General features: G+C 39.2%; 3 protein-coding genes across 3 annotated transcripts in view; 1 reads left to right on the plus strand and 2 right to left on the minus strand.

Annotated features, from left to right (window-relative positions):
• Positions 1–1346, plus strand: part of mrpl21 (mitochondrial ribosomal protein L21) — a 4587-nt gene extending 3241 nt beyond the window's left edge. Inside the window, exon 2 of the mRNA XM_017430467.3 lies at positions 243–1346. Within this exon, the coding sequence (XP_017285956.3) occupies positions 243–1006 (764 nt within the window). The 3' untranslated portion in view covers positions 1007–1346. The remainder of the gene's footprint in view (positions 1–242) is intronic.
• Positions 1347–1869: 523 nt separating this feature from the next.
• Positions 1870–5882, minus strand: lg3h6orf120 (linkage group 3 C6orf120 homolog). Its single transcript, XM_017430448.3, has 2 exons — positions 5752–5882; positions 1870–3919 (listed from the first exon to the last, which is right to left on the minus strand). Exon 2 carries the CDS (start codon positions 3886–3888, stop codon positions 3325–3327), a length of 564 nt encoding a protein of 187 aa, XP_017285937.1. The 5' UTR covers positions 3889–3919; positions 5752–5882; the 3' UTR covers positions 1870–3324.
• A 581-nt stretch (positions 5883–6463) lies between these two features.
• npepps (aminopeptidase puromycin sensitive) overlaps positions 6464–16874 on the minus strand; it is a 55188-nt gene continuing 44777 nt past the window's right edge. The window contains exons 17-23 of the mRNA XM_017430489.3: positions 15224–15443; positions 14655–14797; positions 13873–13929; positions 11899–12006; positions 11138–11293; positions 10881–10928; positions 6464–8382 (exon numbers count right to left, since the gene is read on the minus strand). Coding sequence (XP_017285978.1) covers positions 8236–8382; positions 10881–10928; positions 11138–11293; positions 11899–12006; positions 13873–13929; positions 14655–14797; positions 15224–15443 — 879 coding nt within the window. The 3' untranslated portion in view covers positions 6464–8235. The remainder of the gene's footprint in view (positions 8383–10880; positions 10929–11137; positions 11294–11898; positions 12007–13872; positions 13930–14654; positions 14798–15223; positions 15444–16874) is intronic.

A 16874-nucleotide genomic window follows, 5' to 3' on the forward strand; every position in this document is an offset into this window, starting at 1 on the left:
TTTTTTTCTGTATTGCTTATACCATTGCTGATTTGACTACCATTGTGATTGTAAATAAATAGGTCTGGATTTGCGTTTCTTTTAAATTCATGGTTGCTATTATTTAAATTACAATAACTGAGTATTTGTGACATTGTATGATAAAGTACATGCACTATTGGGCTTATCTTACCCACTAAAAAAATTATTTCGTTAGTCCTCAGCATTGTTTATATAGCCCTGCACCTTTAAGTAAACTGTAGCAAGATGGCGCTGCTTTCGCTGCATCTCGGCCCGAGCCTTTAAAGCGGCGTGTCATGTCTATCCATATAAGTCATTGGTTTTGAGTCGTAAATACGCAGTTTGCCTCGGTTCCTTATTGCTCATTGGCTGGCCGAGTGACGCATGCGCGGCAAGGGAACGTTTACTTCCTATCAAGATGGCGCTGACCAGAGGGGTTACGGGTGTGTGGAGGACATGTAGCGGGGTGTTAGCCCGGTACCCTCTCCACTCCTCTGGTTCCGTCCGAGCACAGGGCTCTGTTAGCGGGGAGCTGCTACCTCGAACCTCGCTGTCCAGTCCTCCGTGGGCGGAGGAGTCGAACCCCGTGTCGCCGGAGGAGGAGCGGCGCCGACATGCCGCGGTGGTGAGCACCGTGCAGCAGCGGATCCAGAGGCGGGACTTCGGGCGCCTGTTTGCAGTGGTGCACTTCGCGGGCCGCCAGTGGAAGGTCACCGACGAGGACTTGATCCTAATCGAGAATCACATCGAAGCGGAGTGCGGGGATCGGATCCGGATGGAGAAAGTGCTGCTGGTCGGGGCGGAGGACTTCACCCTGGTCGGTAGGCCTCTGTTGGGGAAGGAGCTGGTCAGGGTTGAAGCCATCGTCATCGAGAAAACCGAATCGTGGCCCAAAATCCACATGCGGTTCTGGAGAAGACACCGGTTCCAGCGCAAGAAAATCATCATTCAGCCGCAGACGCTGCTGAGGATCATCACCGTCCAGCTGTCCCCCAGACTCAGCTGATAGGACCGAACCACCAGAACCTGCCAGCAGGCTCACCTCATTACAGACTGGTTCTGAGCTGCTTCAGAGCACAAATGTCCTTCATTTATTTTGTCACTGAGTTTACTCTTGTAAATAAACTCACTTAATGCAGAGATGTATATCTGGTATATTAAACACTTGTTTTTATTCTGGTATATTTTTTTATCAAGCAAAAAGATAAACTTGTTTCAGGATTTCTGACATCTGTCGGCCTTTTCACCATTATGTTCTAATCTACAGACTTTCTATCGCCCACTGGTGAAGGTGGAGGGATCATGTTTTTACCCATGTTTGTAAATCTCATAAAAAACTAAACTGATTTCAGTGAAACTCTCTGAAAGTAATTACGTTTACATGAACAACTGGTTAATTCTAGGGGTCAACCTGACTCAAGATGGCTGCCACAGCTTATCCCATATACAACTGACTATAACTCGGGTAATTTCAGAGATATTGTGCTAACATCTAGTGTAGTGGTAGCTGAGACTGATCCTCAACAGTGACACAATAGTGTCATCTCATCTCATAAATTATTGCAGATTGAGAACATGCTAAATTTAATTCTCAATGTTTAACCAAAATGGCTATACTGTCATTTCTCATAAGATGATCTTGGATTAAAACAAAATACAGTCAGCAATAAATAAAAGGTTGTGGCTGGAGTGTTTTAATTAAACGCCACTTTTGAGTTTTAAAAAAACAACTGACATGGTGTTTGAACTACAAGACAGAAGGAACAAATAATTAGAAAATCAGTTCTTTTTAGAGTCAAATTATAGATTAATGGTTAAAATATTGTAAACATGATTTAACTTTATTCTAAATGATTCACAAAGACAACATGCAAAATATCAGTTTTATTTCAAAAGCTGATTGAATAATCTAGAAAAGAAAACAACTGCTCCCAGGATTTGTCTGAAGGCACTGTCGAACATTTCTGCTCAGTGGTAACAGGTTTTATGAGTGAAATGCAGCCGCGGAGAGGCTTCAGAATTAGTAGGTTGTCCAACTGGCAGAAACACAAGGTGCTGACATGTCAGGAACAGGTTACTGGTTGGAGGTTGTAAACAATGTCCTACATGGCAGAAAACTGGTGCTAAAACTCATCAGTTTTGAGGAAAAATAAAGGAAATTGAGGTCCTGTTTTTTTTTGTTAAATCATACATCAAGCTGCTCAAAAACACTTGCTAATTAAGTTTAAAGACTTTAAGCCACACAGATCTTGGTGCTGGTACGTTAAGACAAGTGGTGTCATTCATTCACAGGTTGAGGCGTCAGCAACGTTACTGATCGCAGCTTTTTCAGATTCACAAAAAAAAACAAAAAAAAAAACAACTTATTTCAGACCAGTATCTAACCGTTAGGGTGCTGTTAACATCAACTTTCTTTTCCAAAACCTTCAGACCTGTCTATTTTTTTTTTAACAACTAAACGGGAAACAAATCAACATTTGCCTTACTGTCAGCAATCTAACACCATCTTTCACATTTAGCTCATTTGAAGCCCAATACAGCCACTTATCTGATGCCCAAAGTTTCCCATCAAAGTTGAATTTTAAATTGAAAACATGCTGTGCATAACACTTGATTTGACCTCTTATGGTGCTTTCAAACAGGACCAATGCACAGCTGGCAGAAGAGAAAGGACGATTATAACAGGGGGTTTGTGGGTGGAGTGTTGTATGACATCTTTATCCTGACTCGGTGTCACGTGAAAGTACAGAGGCAGGGCTGAAGTCGATTCATCTCAGAGTTAACAAGTAGACACAGAGCTGATGTGTGAAGCGGTGAGCAGCAGACTCATCTAACCAGTTTCCTCTGGTTGGCATGTGTGAATTACCAAAGTTGTCAAAAGGAAATAGGTTCACAAGGTCGTTTTTCCACAGAGTAGACAACTGATGTGATTAACGGGACTACAGAAGACTTCAGCAAGAGTCACCTCCCATTCTTGACTTTAAAACCCAAAATCAGGCTGTTAGCTACACTTCAGTGTATTTCATTGTCTCCACAGGAAGCAAAGTAATGCAGCACTGCCTCATCTAACAAGGTGGTGCCCACTTCCAAAACACTTTGAAACATCACTGGTGAATTAAGCGATCCAACAAAGTCTGTACTTCAGAAATTTTAAAACAAACTGCTTAAGTTTTTATGTTCAATTGTAGATATGGCATAGTTTTTCCCCTGGGGTTTAGTACACACTTGTTTTTCTTACAGACTCAAAGAATTTTTCTTTTTTAAATTTTATTCACGCTTCATGGCTGACTTTGTCAAATGTGAAATATTCTAATGAACTAATTTTCAAAACAAAATTTCCAGAATGATTTTTAAAAGTCCAATCAAAATGGTCCAAAAGATTGACTCCTCTTCTTGAAAGTCCTCTTCTGGTGCCTCGGCAGCTCTCCTTCCCTTACGTTCATCTTCTGACGTGTATGAGCCCTTATCAAATGGGTCCTGGGCCACTGCCTGATCATAAAACACTCGCATTTCAAACTCGCTCTCTTGATGAGATGGGTGGCCATAAATGCCAATGCCCACAGGCCGTGCAAAGTCCCCTGGAACGACCACCACATCGTGGCCGCAGGTGACAGACTGCAGCTTGTAGGTGTCAAAGCTCGGATGGAGGGTTTTATCTGATACGTATAGGTCCGCATCTCCCTTGAGGCTCTGCATGTGCAGGATAATTTTCCCGTCATGGTTGAGGCGCAGGTAGCTGTAGTTCCCGGCCCCGATGTGGCCCTGGACCACATGGAGCAGCACCCACTCTTTAGGGATGCCGTTATCATCATCCTCTGAGGGGCTCAGGAAGCTTCTGGCCTGTGACACCAAGAGGATAAGGACCAGCGCGCTGCCGCCCAGCTTCATGGTGAAGGCATCTGTCAGTCTGTCAGACAGCCTGAAACACAAGAGGAGATGCAAGGAGCAGGATTCAGCTAAAGACAGAGTAAAGCACAACCAAAACCTACACTCATGTTTTCAGAGGTTTTTCCTTTGACAGCATTGTATTTGTAAAAAGTATTTAATTCAGGTTAATGTGTTAAATGCATCTATGGTATTTTTGTTTTAGTGTAAGGGAGGTATGTCTATTTGTATTTATTTAAGACTTTAAAATAAAACTTAAATAAATAAATAAAAAAAGACAAGTGCTAAAGTTTAGTTTCAAAGCTACTGGACAGTCGATTCAAGGGTCAGGCCTGACTGTCCAAATTTCCTGAAACTATTTAAATTGTTGTAAAGACAAACAACTAACAATTTAACAATAACTACTTATTTTCTTGTGTTTAGTTATTGCAGATGACCAAAACTAACACAGAAACAAATGTACATGTACAACCACAACAGGAAATAAAAACAAGAAATAATAGCAAGCCATTTTGATAACACCAGGAAATAGAAGTAACAGCTCACCTTTGAATAAAATTTTAACTAAAAGGGAATCTCTGCCTTTAAGAGGAAATTTGTCACATATATTAAATATCCAAATGATCCCCATTTTTTATTATTTCGAAGTGGGATATGGATTTAGGATGGATTATGTTGCTCATAGGCCTGCATAGTTCTGTGTTTAGTTTTTACCAAAGAGGGTCTACACAAAAAATACCCACTCCCCCCATGCAGGAATAACTTGCAGACCCCAAGAGTTAGCGCAATTATGATGCATTCACTGCCATGTCTGTCTGTCACTAACAAATTGTAAATAAAATTTTCTATTTTCTGAAATTTTTGCTTTGCTGCAGGCAAATGGCTCATTGGGAATATTAAAGTTGTCTGACTCTGAAACAAAATCGGACGTTTTATATTAACATTAAGTGTATTTTATTACTATATATATATATATATATATATATATATATATTCAAAAAAACAATACAGATATAAAAAAAGTGTATGCCACTTAGCTCCAAATTGACACATTTACGAAAAAAACAAAACAAAACAAAAAAAAAAAAACACCACAGTAATGGTGCGTTTCATTGCAACTCAAAAGTCAGAATTTCTGACTCGCCTGTAGGGAAATCAACACACACACACACACAGGAAAGTCTGTAAAACCTCACACACTCCATAACATGCGTCTAAAAATAATCTTTTAACACTAGTGTCAGCATGTCTCGATACAGAAGAATCTGTCCAAATGACTACACGCCGTTGGACACCATTACATAACCCTGGCTGTTAAGTAATTAGAGAGGGAATAAACCAACTAAAATAAAGATAAATCAACTTGGATTATCGACACTAATCGCGATGATTTGTCCACCTCCTGCTTTTTTTTCTACTCTGACCTTTGATTTTCAAATAAGCACAATTTGTAACCGTTAACCAAAGGACCCTAAAGCGACTAATAAATAATCCACTATTTATAAGTTTACAACGAGTTAAATACAGATCCAGCTCTGTCTCAGAGTTTATGCTAACGCATCGACAGCTAACACGTAGCTGAGCGGAGCAGTTTTAAATTATATACCATGATGTTAAAATAACAACTATAACAACGAGTACTGTGTGCGCTTTCAAAGCTTGTTTGGATAAATTAATGCTAACACAGTGATTAGTAGAGCTAACAGCTAACATCACGTAGTTAATGATGTCCTGTTAAGTTTAGCAAAAGAAAAAAAAAACCTTCACGTTTACAGAAAGTAAAAAACTCTGGTTTATTTAAAAACTAGCCAAATACGTTGCAGTTAGGTTACCAAATGAGTTGTTGAGCTGTTAGACTTTACTTACACTGCTGTCGTTTCTTAGCAGGCATCTCGTAAGACAGCAGCAAAGTTCACTTCTTCTCTTCCTCTTCCGTCGACACGTCAAGAAATAGGCGCGCTCCACACCGCTACCTACCGGCCGGCCAGGGAAACACAACTGCAGCAGTTCACAATGACGAGAAGCTCAAAGCACGGGAGGAGAATTACTTAATTTATTTGTATTTCACTGAAGTAATCTGACTGATTCTGCATTGTTTATTTTTACATTTGACAATGAATAATATTGAAATGAGAAGACCCAACAATCTTTTTTAAAAGGAGCTTAAAAGACACCACCCTACTAAATGAGTTCTGCATAAAGTTTTAAATTGAATATTTTGTGCTTTTATAATATTTTTCAGTTTACAAGCTACGCAGTTTGTTTCCACGGATCTTAGCTGTCATATTTGAAGATTTATCAACCTTTCCTGGGGAAATCAAGCAAGTACATCCCAGCTTTGCTGGTTGTCGTCATCCTAAATTAGTACTGATGACTTGAGATATAAAACAATAACTGCCATTAAAGAGCCCTTGTCAGTTTGATTTACACGGTGTTTCAGATAGTTAATCAAATTCTACTTCACACACAGCTCCACTGCATCAGTTCAGTAAATTCAGACTAGTTCTCAGCTCAAAGACTTCCAGCATGATATTGACTGAAACCTACCTTTACTTCAGTGAGAAAACGGCACAGTGGGAAGACTTTAAACACCTGAGAAATGGCCTGTGGGGACACACGCCATATCATCACGTGTTACTTTATTAGATTGTATTTACAATTGCCTTGGCAACACTTATTTCAACGCTGCTCCGAACGACAGCTTCTGCTTTTAGACTTTAATCCACAGACATCCCACATGGTTGAGACAAAAAACATGAAACGTCTCTGCACAAGCTGCCCCAACATTTTCTACAGACTCTCCATAAAAGCAAGCTTTTATTGAACTTTCCTCTGTGATTACATCAGTCTGTAGCTCACGTTATTCATTTGTTGAGGTGCTGCTAGAATCACGTTTAGTCCAGTTTCATAATCTTTGCGCACACAAGCGTGAAATTTCAAATAAATTACCGATTCATCTACATGGGTGTTCATTCACACTTCTCTTTTTAAGCATCAACATGTACTAATTTCACATAATTTGTTTTCAGAATCCTTTTCACTTTAATGACCTCTAACTGCTGTTTTTAACCAAAAAAAACAAAACAAACTCAAATGTAATCAAGCAAAGTGACTCTGTTGAAGTTTTCAAAAAAACATATCAACTTTTCTGAATTTCATATGGATATACTTGTTCAAGTCTGCATATTCTGTCACGCTGATACGTTTCACGCTACGTGGAAGTTATCACCAATTCAGTGTTTATTATTTACTGCCAACCAATCGACCACTTTAAGGCTTCTGAGTTCGATAGCAAAGTCACAGTTGATCTGTCACGTTCAGAAAGTCCGGACCGAGCCACAGCTGAAGAGGAGTTTCCTGTTACTGGGGTGCTTCTCATTCTCAAGAAAGTAGTGTTGTGATCTGTTTCTTTCCCTGTTCTCAGAACAAAAGATTACCTAAACATTTAAATAAATCACAGCAACCAATGTGATAAAAGCACTCCAGAATAGAGACATGATTAAATATGATTTCAGATGATTTGAACAACTCTGAACAGAGCTCAGAGGGGATTTTAAGGTGGGTGAACGGAGGGTGAAAATAGTTTTTTTTATCAGTTTTTCTTTTTTTAAATCAGCAAAAATATGCTTTCAATAAACAGTTTACAATTTAGTACCATGCTTGTGCTGCTTACCTCGTCCTAACCGTTTATTAGCAATGAAACATCCATCACTGTTGGAAACTACACCACTCACAAGTGCTATTAACGCCATTCTGCCCAGGCACCCCTTGTGTTTACCCAATCAAAGTGCTAAAAAAAAAGAGAAATAAAACAAAAAAAAAAAAACAAGGAGAAGGAAGAAATATAAACTGAAGGGATGTGAAATTTGTTTTGATTGCCAAGAAACTACTGAAGTAAAAAGCAGAAAATGACACATGCATACAAAATGTGTGGCTTCGGAGAAAACATCAGGGCTCACAGTTTTTTCAGGTACAACTCAGTGAGGGTGGTGTGAGGGCATGTGATGCAGGGTGATACAGCAGAGGAGTGCCGTTCAAACCTCTCTCCTGCGTGCCAACCAGCAGATGGGTCCTCTGCTGTGGACAGAACGGGGATAAAACAATAATCTTGGTCTGACTAAAATGGAATTTGCTTGTTAATGCAGTAAAAGTCTCCTCCTAAACTCTGTTCAGTTCTTGGCTTGCTCTTATCGTTTCGTACAGTTTTGAGTAATGAAGCTCGCTGTAAGTACGCTCTTGTCTTCCCATAGGTCTGTAGTGAGGGTGGAGGGGCTGAGGCAGCTATGATGCTGGGAGGTCCGAGCTGGAGGGCAGGGGGGAGGGGCTGGAGGAGGTAGCAGGATGGGTGGCTCAGACGGGGGGCGCTTTGCGGTGCAGAAAATATTGGTAGATGTCATCTGCATCCCGCTTCAGCCAGGCAGCATTGAGGAGGATGTTCTCACAGCACTGCTGTACCGTGCGCTCTGCAGCAGGCGCTGGGTGACTTTCAAAGAAACTCTGCATGAAGGGAGAAAAGAAGAGCTGTTCAACTCAGCACCTAAAGACAGAGGCTGAGTCACACGTGGAGACAATGTTACTCCTAACATCTTCTATTTGTAGTAAACTAACACAAAAACAAAGTATTACAAACAGCAGAAATGGGGTTGCAGGGTTCTCAACTTCCTTGGTGAGTCGCAGAGGTGTGTTCTAAAATATTTATGCGGCCAGTTTTCTCTCAAAATAGTCAGAGTCGTTGTTGGTGTCTCAAACCCGTCTCCAGAACACTAGAGCTGGATTTTGAGTCCTGCACATGAGCTCTGCTCTGACAGAAAACATCGCTGATGATAAATATTCATTAATGAAAACTAGTCTAAATCTGTCTGTCTTCATTTTAAAAGTGGACTTTAGCAGATTAAATTATAAACATGGAAAAAGCTGCCATGGTGGGTACAAAACAAGCTGAGGCAGGTACGATCCTGGATCTTAGTCTTATGCTCATGATCTATACATCATAACCAGAGATGAGGGTTGGAACATAGACCAGTAAATTGAGAGCTTTGCCTATTGACTCAACTCTTTCTTTACCACAATAGACCAAAGCAACACCCTCTTCATGATTGTAGATGAAGCCCCAATCCATCGATACGTCTCCTGCTCCATCCTACCATCACTCATGAACAAGACTCGCAGATACTTTAACAACTCTGCTTGAAGCAAAGACTCATTACTGATCCCAACCTGGGGGAAGCATTAGACCTCCCCCCCCCCAGTGAAATAGGTCATGATTTTCTAAAACACAGCTTACTTGACATCAGTAGGAAGGACATTGCTACAGTTTTCAAACTTGGGCAGAGAGACAAACTGAGTGTGTCCCTCAGCTTCTGAAAGTTGTTCTATCTCTAGCTGTTGTCACAGCTAATGAGGGTCAACACTTCCTTGATGAGTTCATGATGAAGTCCATTTGGGAAAAGTACTTTTGTATTTACAGCAGTGGGGCTTAGAGGGCTTCCTGTGTGACTTGTCCTGAAATGCTAATTGCACATTTTGACTGTTTTTAGGCGTTGACGGGCTCATGTAATTTTTTTGTAAATGAAAAGCAAACTCATAAGAGCAGGGTTTTTTCCCAGTGTATTATAAGCCTGGCGGGTTGCCAGGCTTTGGTGACCCTTCCGCCAGGCTAAGCTACACTTGCTTATTGTAATTATTATTGGCACGGATATCTTACAATATCACATAATAAATAGCCCTATTTTCAACTTTCCTGTCAACTTTAATTTTTTTTTTTACTAAATCACGGTCGGCCGGCAAACAGCCACCTACCACCGGGCTTAGCCTCTTTTCTGGGGGAAACAATGATAAGAGGTACAAAATCTAATTCCTCACCAGCAGCTGCCTCAGGTACATTTTCATTTGCGGAGCTATTTCAGACAACAGTGACAAGTCCGATGAAGTCGCAGTGTTACTAACTAGAGAAATAGTCTTTTCTGTGAAAATGCAGTGTGACTGCTGAGTTCTGCATGACTGAAGCTGAGCTGAAAGCTAGCAAAAAATGGCAAAATGCTAGCCAAACACTAAAAGTAACACAACACTCGCTAATATTACCAACAAAAACACAAAACATGGGCCTTCTTGTTTCCCTTTTTTTAATAACATCTGTACCGCCGCAGCCTTCTGTGTTTGAAATGATCTTAAACAACCACAGTGTTAGTTGTTCTGTATGTCCCAGTCCTGTTTCAGCCCAGACACAGCCAATAAGGCAAGCTAAAAAACAAGAAAGTCTTCACTGTCACATCCATTCAGAACTTTGGATTGGTGTATCAAAGCATTTAATATGAACTTTATAAGATTACTCTTTATATTAGAGCTTGTGATGCGCCCCATTCTGCCCCCTAGTGGTCACACTGTTTAATAAAGGCTCATTAATAATAATAATAATAATAAAAATAATAATAATTTTATTTAAAACGCACCTTTCAGGACACCCAAGGACACTTACAAGAATAGGCGAATCAGAGGACAATGTGCGAAAATACAGTTGAAAAGAAGCAGACATAAGTAACAGTAGAATTAAAACAGATGAAATTAAGAAGGATAGGCTAATCTAAAGAGATGAGTTTCCAGAGCAGTCATGAACGCAGGGAGAGAGGTAGTGTTTCTTAGGTCAGATGGTAGAGTGTTCCAGAGGAGAGGTGCAGAGCAGGAGAAAGCCCTGCTCCCCATCGTGGAGAGGCGGGCAGAGGGTACTTGGAGATTTAAGGAGGAAGAGGATTGGAGAGAATGGGAGGGCATGGAGATGTGTACAAGGTCAGACATATAAGGTGGGGCAAGATGGTGGATAGCTTTGAACGTGAGAAGCAGAATTTTAAAGGTGATGCGTGATTTGACTGGGAGCCAATGGAGTTGTTGCAGGACTGGGGTGATGTGGTTATGGGAGGAGGTTAGAGTGATGACATGTGCAGCCGAGTTCTGCACCATCTGAAGCTTAATAAACATTAACAAACATGATTAATTCTCACCTTCACTTCAGCTGCCATTTTATCAATTGCAAATCCATCGACAGTTAGCTGTAAAGAGAGATAAACAAGACAAATCAAAATAAACACAGAGCTGCAAATGTTGAGTTCAATTTTCCAACTTCAATTATTTAAATGAGACTTTTGCTCACAACTTCTGTACACTACGACTGAAATGTTAATCTGACACTAAACATGGCCTTATCTCAGAGAGAGTAAATCAGGAGTGTTTTACATTGAGATAGTTTTCTTTCCCCAACCTTGATGAGTCGTGATATGAGGAATCCTCCTTGGTAGCGATTGTAAAGCTCCTCCCAGTTGTCCTTGACAAACTTCCATGCAGCTTTCCGGCCTTGTTTACTGCTTCCTGCCACTCCCCCAATTACAGACACAGTGTCCTGAGGACGAACTTCTTCCTGTCCGGGTCAACATCCACACAGATGAGTCAGTTTGTGACTTTCATCCAGAGAATAAGCACTAAAAGTTTAGGATTTTAAACCAAGTTAACTTTTAACTAAGTTACTGGCATTATAGTCCATCCTCTGATATATTTGTTACGGAAATAACTTCATTAAAACAAGGACTGTAAAAGCAGCAACCTGATGAATGTTACTATTCTATTCAAGTCTGTGTTTTACATGGAAATCTATATGGCATTCTTTGTAGAAGATTGAAAAAAGGAAAATCTTTTCCAAAGAATACACTTGGCAGGTAATTTGATGATCAGGCATGAACTACAAACAGTCACATCAACTGGAGGCTCCAAGCAGAGTAACAGTGAATAGGAGCCACCACTGCTGACGGCCATTATTTAAACACTAATCTGCAACCAACAACAAGGAACTTTAATTGATCTGAACCTGTGTATCTGAAATACAACCAATATCTCACCACCTATAAGGACATAATTTCATTGAGTTAAAAAAAAAAGAATTAATAAAAATAACATAATGCCATCCAATTCCCTGAGGAAAGGAGAGAAATGAAACCCAATGAGGATGGAATAAACGGTGTTGTGTACCGAGAGGGCAAAGTTGAGGACTTTCTGGATGAGTTCAGGAGCAGATATGGCACCAAGCACTCGCTCAATACGATTCTTCTCTTCCTGCATGTCTGCTTGTTTGTGGAGCTGAGGGAGAAAACAGAGAAATAATCAGAAACAAGAGTACCGCCAACAAACCATAATACGCCTGTCAGTAAATTGTCAAATCAAAATCTAAAGCATGAATTCCTTCAAACAACAATACTGAATATATGTGTCTATTAAGTATATACATGGCTGCAGTGTGGTGAAAGGTCAATTTTACTGATAATTAAGTAAATGGTGTAAATCGACAAACAGGTCAATTAAAGAACATGAAAGTTCAGATATCGGCTAAAATGTGAAGAACCTACCTGTTGATCAGAGTTGAAGACTTCACAAACACCACTCAAGATTTCTTTGGTGGAAGTAGTCTTAATAAAAATAAGTTCCAATGTGGAGCCATAGTCTAGTGACATTATCCAGGGCTTTCCCCAGAAAAGAGGCTAACCCCGGTGGTAGGTAGCTGTTTGCCAGCCGTTCGTTGGCCAATCCCCGGCCGATCGCTAGGCGACCACGATTTAGTAAAAAAAAAAATGATTAAAGTTGACAGAAAAGGTGTTGTCTACTATACCTTAATTCAGGATTATGAGAAATGTTTGCTATCAAGTGTGTTTTACCACTGACAAAAGGAAAAATAGACCTGGCCCTTCCTTACCCCCCCACTCACATCTTTTGTTTTCATTGTTCGGTTGTTATACAAAAACCTTGGATTGGCCTGTGTATTTTTTTTTTCCTCCCAATGTGGTGGAAACTGGAATGTAAAAATGATTGTATCTTGCCTTTCCAAATAAAAATTAATTAAAAAAAAAAAAAAAAAAAGTTGACAGAAAAGTTGAAAATATGGCGATTTATTATGTGATATTGTCAGATATTTTGGCCAAATATTTACACAACTACAGTTTTACAAAAAGGAACTTTTGAAATACTTAAATTAAACAAAAATACAATTAAAATAAATACAAATAGTTTGCACCTAATTTAAATCCTAATTTAAGTCACATTTACAAAAAAATTAAACTAACATAAATGAAAAAGTGCAAACAAGGCACCAACACATGTCTCACTTCCAGGTCAATGAATAACAACAGAGAACTCTGAAAAATAAAGAGATGCTGTACTGTACTGTGCTTTTTGTGCCAAAGGGTGCATGTTGGATCAGCATATCTAATGCTGAATTTAATAACATAATTTTACTAGTAAACAAAGATAATATTTTCCCTAAGCACAAAACATGTTTACCATATTCGGTCTTGTAAAACCACCCGCTGAATTTTAGCTCAACTAACCATTTTTGGTTAAACCTGCTCGTTCAATGTTTATTACTGTGGCTCTGACAACATGCTAACTCCAGGTAGCTGAAGGTGGCTCGGCCTCAGGGCTCATTAGAGTCGCTTACATCGGTGCAGTATTCTCCAAAAAGACGGGGGGAAGTACGCTACATAACCAGCACCAAGTTACAAAAGGTTCACGGCGCGACACCACGCAGGGCCTTTGCGATTGCGTCACTGTTGGCGCGCACCCTCGCCTGGTGAGGTAGATAAAGGTAGCGGTTTTGGGGGAGTTGGTGGAAAAAAAACGTAAAAAATGACGTATTTATAATAAACAAGCGGAGCTTAGCTTGGCGGCCCGCAAGGCTTATAAAACGCTGGAGAAAACCCTGTTATCTATCATAAACATTTGTGGAGTTAGAGCATGGACAGCGGACTGTGGTCTGTCTTATGGATGGACAAATGTGGGGAACAAAGGGTCTTACATGTCTATGTTACTCAGATGTCAAGCTGGAGCAAAGACAAGGTTTTAACAAGGGGACATAATTTCTTTATTTCAAAGACTACTGTTAAAATGTTTTATGTCAAAGAGTGCTTTTGCTTTAAATGCTCATCCCTATCAGTGTAAACAGTGCAAATTTACCTTCAGCATTGTGTCCAGCGTGGCACTGTCACCATGCTTCAGCACTGTTAGATACACCTGAGAAAAACAGACAACATGATGATTCACACTTTATTTCTGAGCCTGAAACACTCTGTCATACAGATGTGTTGTGATTCACTCACATCAGACGTGTCAAATGTGAGGCCTCAGGACACATCTGACCTGTTACAAATTCATCTGGCCCAAGAGGTCATATTTTATATGTATTATATCAAGCCTGCCGTTGGTCAGTGCATAAACCAAAAAACATTTTAAAAATAGTGATGAAGTTTGGCCCTCAACTAAAACTTTTTAATTTATTTAAATTTTAATTTGACATCTCTGACTTAGAGGAAAACAAAGGAGTAATAAAAACTTTTTTTTTTCTTCCCCTTTCTCAGTGATTTAAGTCAATGTGTTGTTTGCTGTCATCACTGCCTTTTCAGATGGCACTACGTATAATACTGGACCTTTAAATAAAAGTGTCAAAATTTGAGTAGAATTTGTAGTGAAGGCACAGAATCTCGATTTTCATCATTTCAAAAAATATTGTAAAAAAAGTTCTATGTTTTTGTCTTATTTCATTATGTTGTTGGCACGGTGTGTCTTTGGTAGTTTTGGTAAAAAAGAAATCATGAATTGTTTTTATGCCATTACTTGTTTCAGTAAATATGTGGAGACGTGAACCGAGACCGTCTTAATGTGGAACAAACAAATAAAAAGTATAAGCGAAACTTAAACATATTGGGAATCAGGAGGACTAGTAAGTCTGGTTCACCTACCGGGCTCCTCAGGTCTGCAGGCAGGACCTGTTTGCCTTCCACATGTTCCTTGAATCTCCGCCTGGCCTCCTCCAGTGTGGGTTTGTGTCCTGCTTTTCCCAGTTTCCCCAGAACCAGACCTCTCAAGAGGGCATCTAGGTGACCTACAGTTACACAAAACATTAAATAATTCAGTAGCTGCATAAAATTTGTATGGTAAAATCCAATAAACCATTTTTTAGTTTCTGCATCTCAACTAAATGTTCAGGTTTTAGGAATTAAAAGATCTGCTTAACATGTTTATTCATCTAATAAAAAAATGAGTAAACTATTAAAGGAGCTTAAATTTCTAAACTATTAATTTTATTTAGATAAATACCCAGAAAATAACATCTGAGAGTCTGAGCATTAAGCCCCTATCTGGTACAGAATCAAGTAATTTCATAATAAAATAAATAAATAAATAAACTGTATCAATGCCCAATTTTATGGGAAAGGAATTTCAATTAACAAAGAGGATTTATTAGTAAAGAGGAACAAGATCTTTTTTGGTACAGTCATCCAGATTAGAGCTCTGATCACTTCCTCACCCTCCCCTGCCTTGCTGTCCCAGCCCAGTTTGAGGCCGATGGGGGTGAAGAGGTCCCGGATGAACTCCTGGATCTCCTCGTAGAAGTCTGTGTGGGACAGCAGTGACGACAGCACTCCCAGGTTGCAGCTGAGGTCGCTCCACACAGTGTAGTTGGGCTCATTGACAAATGCTTCCATCAGCTTCAGCACCTCCACCGTGCTGATCATCCCTGCACGGGACTGAAGACGCAAAACAATCAGAAATTCTCTCCCCTTTCTGAGTCTCAAGGCCAATCAAAGAGGAAATAAAACTAAGATGGTTAAACTCAATGAATCAATATGAAAGGTTCAGAAACAGCAGCTCAACAACCTAAAGGAGTTCTGTCTGACAGTGAAACTAATAAATACTCTGATCAGGTGTGGGGGCTATAATCTACATTTAGATGCACTGCGGTCATGGATGACTCTTAAATGATTTTCAAATGTTAAAAATTCATTTTTCTAACCTTAATCGGTGCTGCTATTTTTAAAAAAAGGTCAGCAGAGTACTTGCTGCTAGGTGCCTTTTGTCCCAGTTGAGTTACTGTAGCTTTCTGTCATAAAAAAAACATGTTACCTAAAGTATATATGTAAATATTATTTAACATTACAATATGACTGCCTTTAGTAGTGGCTTTAAAACATTTGATTTCTGTATAAAATTCCAGTGATAAACATAATGCTAATAGCGTTAGTTTTTTTTATGGCATTTTCAAGGTTAAGTAAGCATCTATGCTAATTGTTAGTCATCAGCTTGTGAATAAGAGTTTTTGACATTTGTTATTGTGCAGTCTTTATTAGGTATAAATATATGTAAATGAGTGTTTATTTATGTAACTTAAGCTACAGTCATTTAACTATACTTCAGTGTTTTGGTAAACCTCAACCTATTCAGCTGCTTTTTGCTGTTTATTCCCTAACTCGATAATCTCAGATAATCAAGATGCATCAATAATCATTCAACCCTCTGGATCGTAACAAAATCTAATTATCAGGTGTCTAAAAGATTCCCACCACAAACTCTGAACCATTCATCCAAATAGAAATATACTTGTTCGAAATTAAAGTGTTCCACCAGTGTTCAACTCCTCATCCATAGAAAATCATCTCTTAGCCTCTATTTAAGGCACACATAAAGTACACTCAGACATTTTATAAAAATAACTATTGAATAAATGCTTCTTTTAGTTTCTTTTAAAAAAATATTCCTAATGTCAGTGGAACCATGCTAAAAAGGTTCAGACATAAAAGTTTTTTATTAGTATCATTTACATTTTTAAACGTCCTAATATTTTTGTAAACTGAGGCCAGCATTTTCAGTGCAGAACTTGTTTGTGTTATTTTGTTGTGCAGACAGTAATCATTTGTTGAACTCGATGGTGAATCATAAAGCAGATAAATTACAGAAGTTGGGAGTTTAAATGTCTCCTCTGGGATATAACTCTACAGAGCTGCTGTGATGAATCTGATAAGTCTGATCAGATGAAGCGTCCAATCACTAACTGATATCCAACAAGGATATCATTTAAAATTAAGATTTCATGTTTTTATATGTGGTTTGACTGCTGTATTTATTAAACCTCCTGAACACAAAGTTCATGTTATTCAGCTGAGAGGACGGAGGGAAAGAAT

Source organism: Kryptolebias marmoratus, linkage group LG3 (assembly GCF_001649575.2).
Source record: "Kryptolebias marmoratus isolate JLee-2015 linkage group LG3, ASM164957v2, whole genome shotgun sequence".
Lineage (NCBI taxonomy): Eukaryota > Metazoa > Chordata > Actinopteri > Cyprinodontiformes > Rivulidae > Kryptolebias > Kryptolebias marmoratus.

Excerpts from the sequence above, each read along its gene's own strand:
- lg3h6orf120 (XM_017430448.3), bottom strand. The coding sequence starts at position 3,888 with ATGAAGCTGGGCGGCAGCGCGCTGGTCCTTATCCTCTTGGTGTCACAG.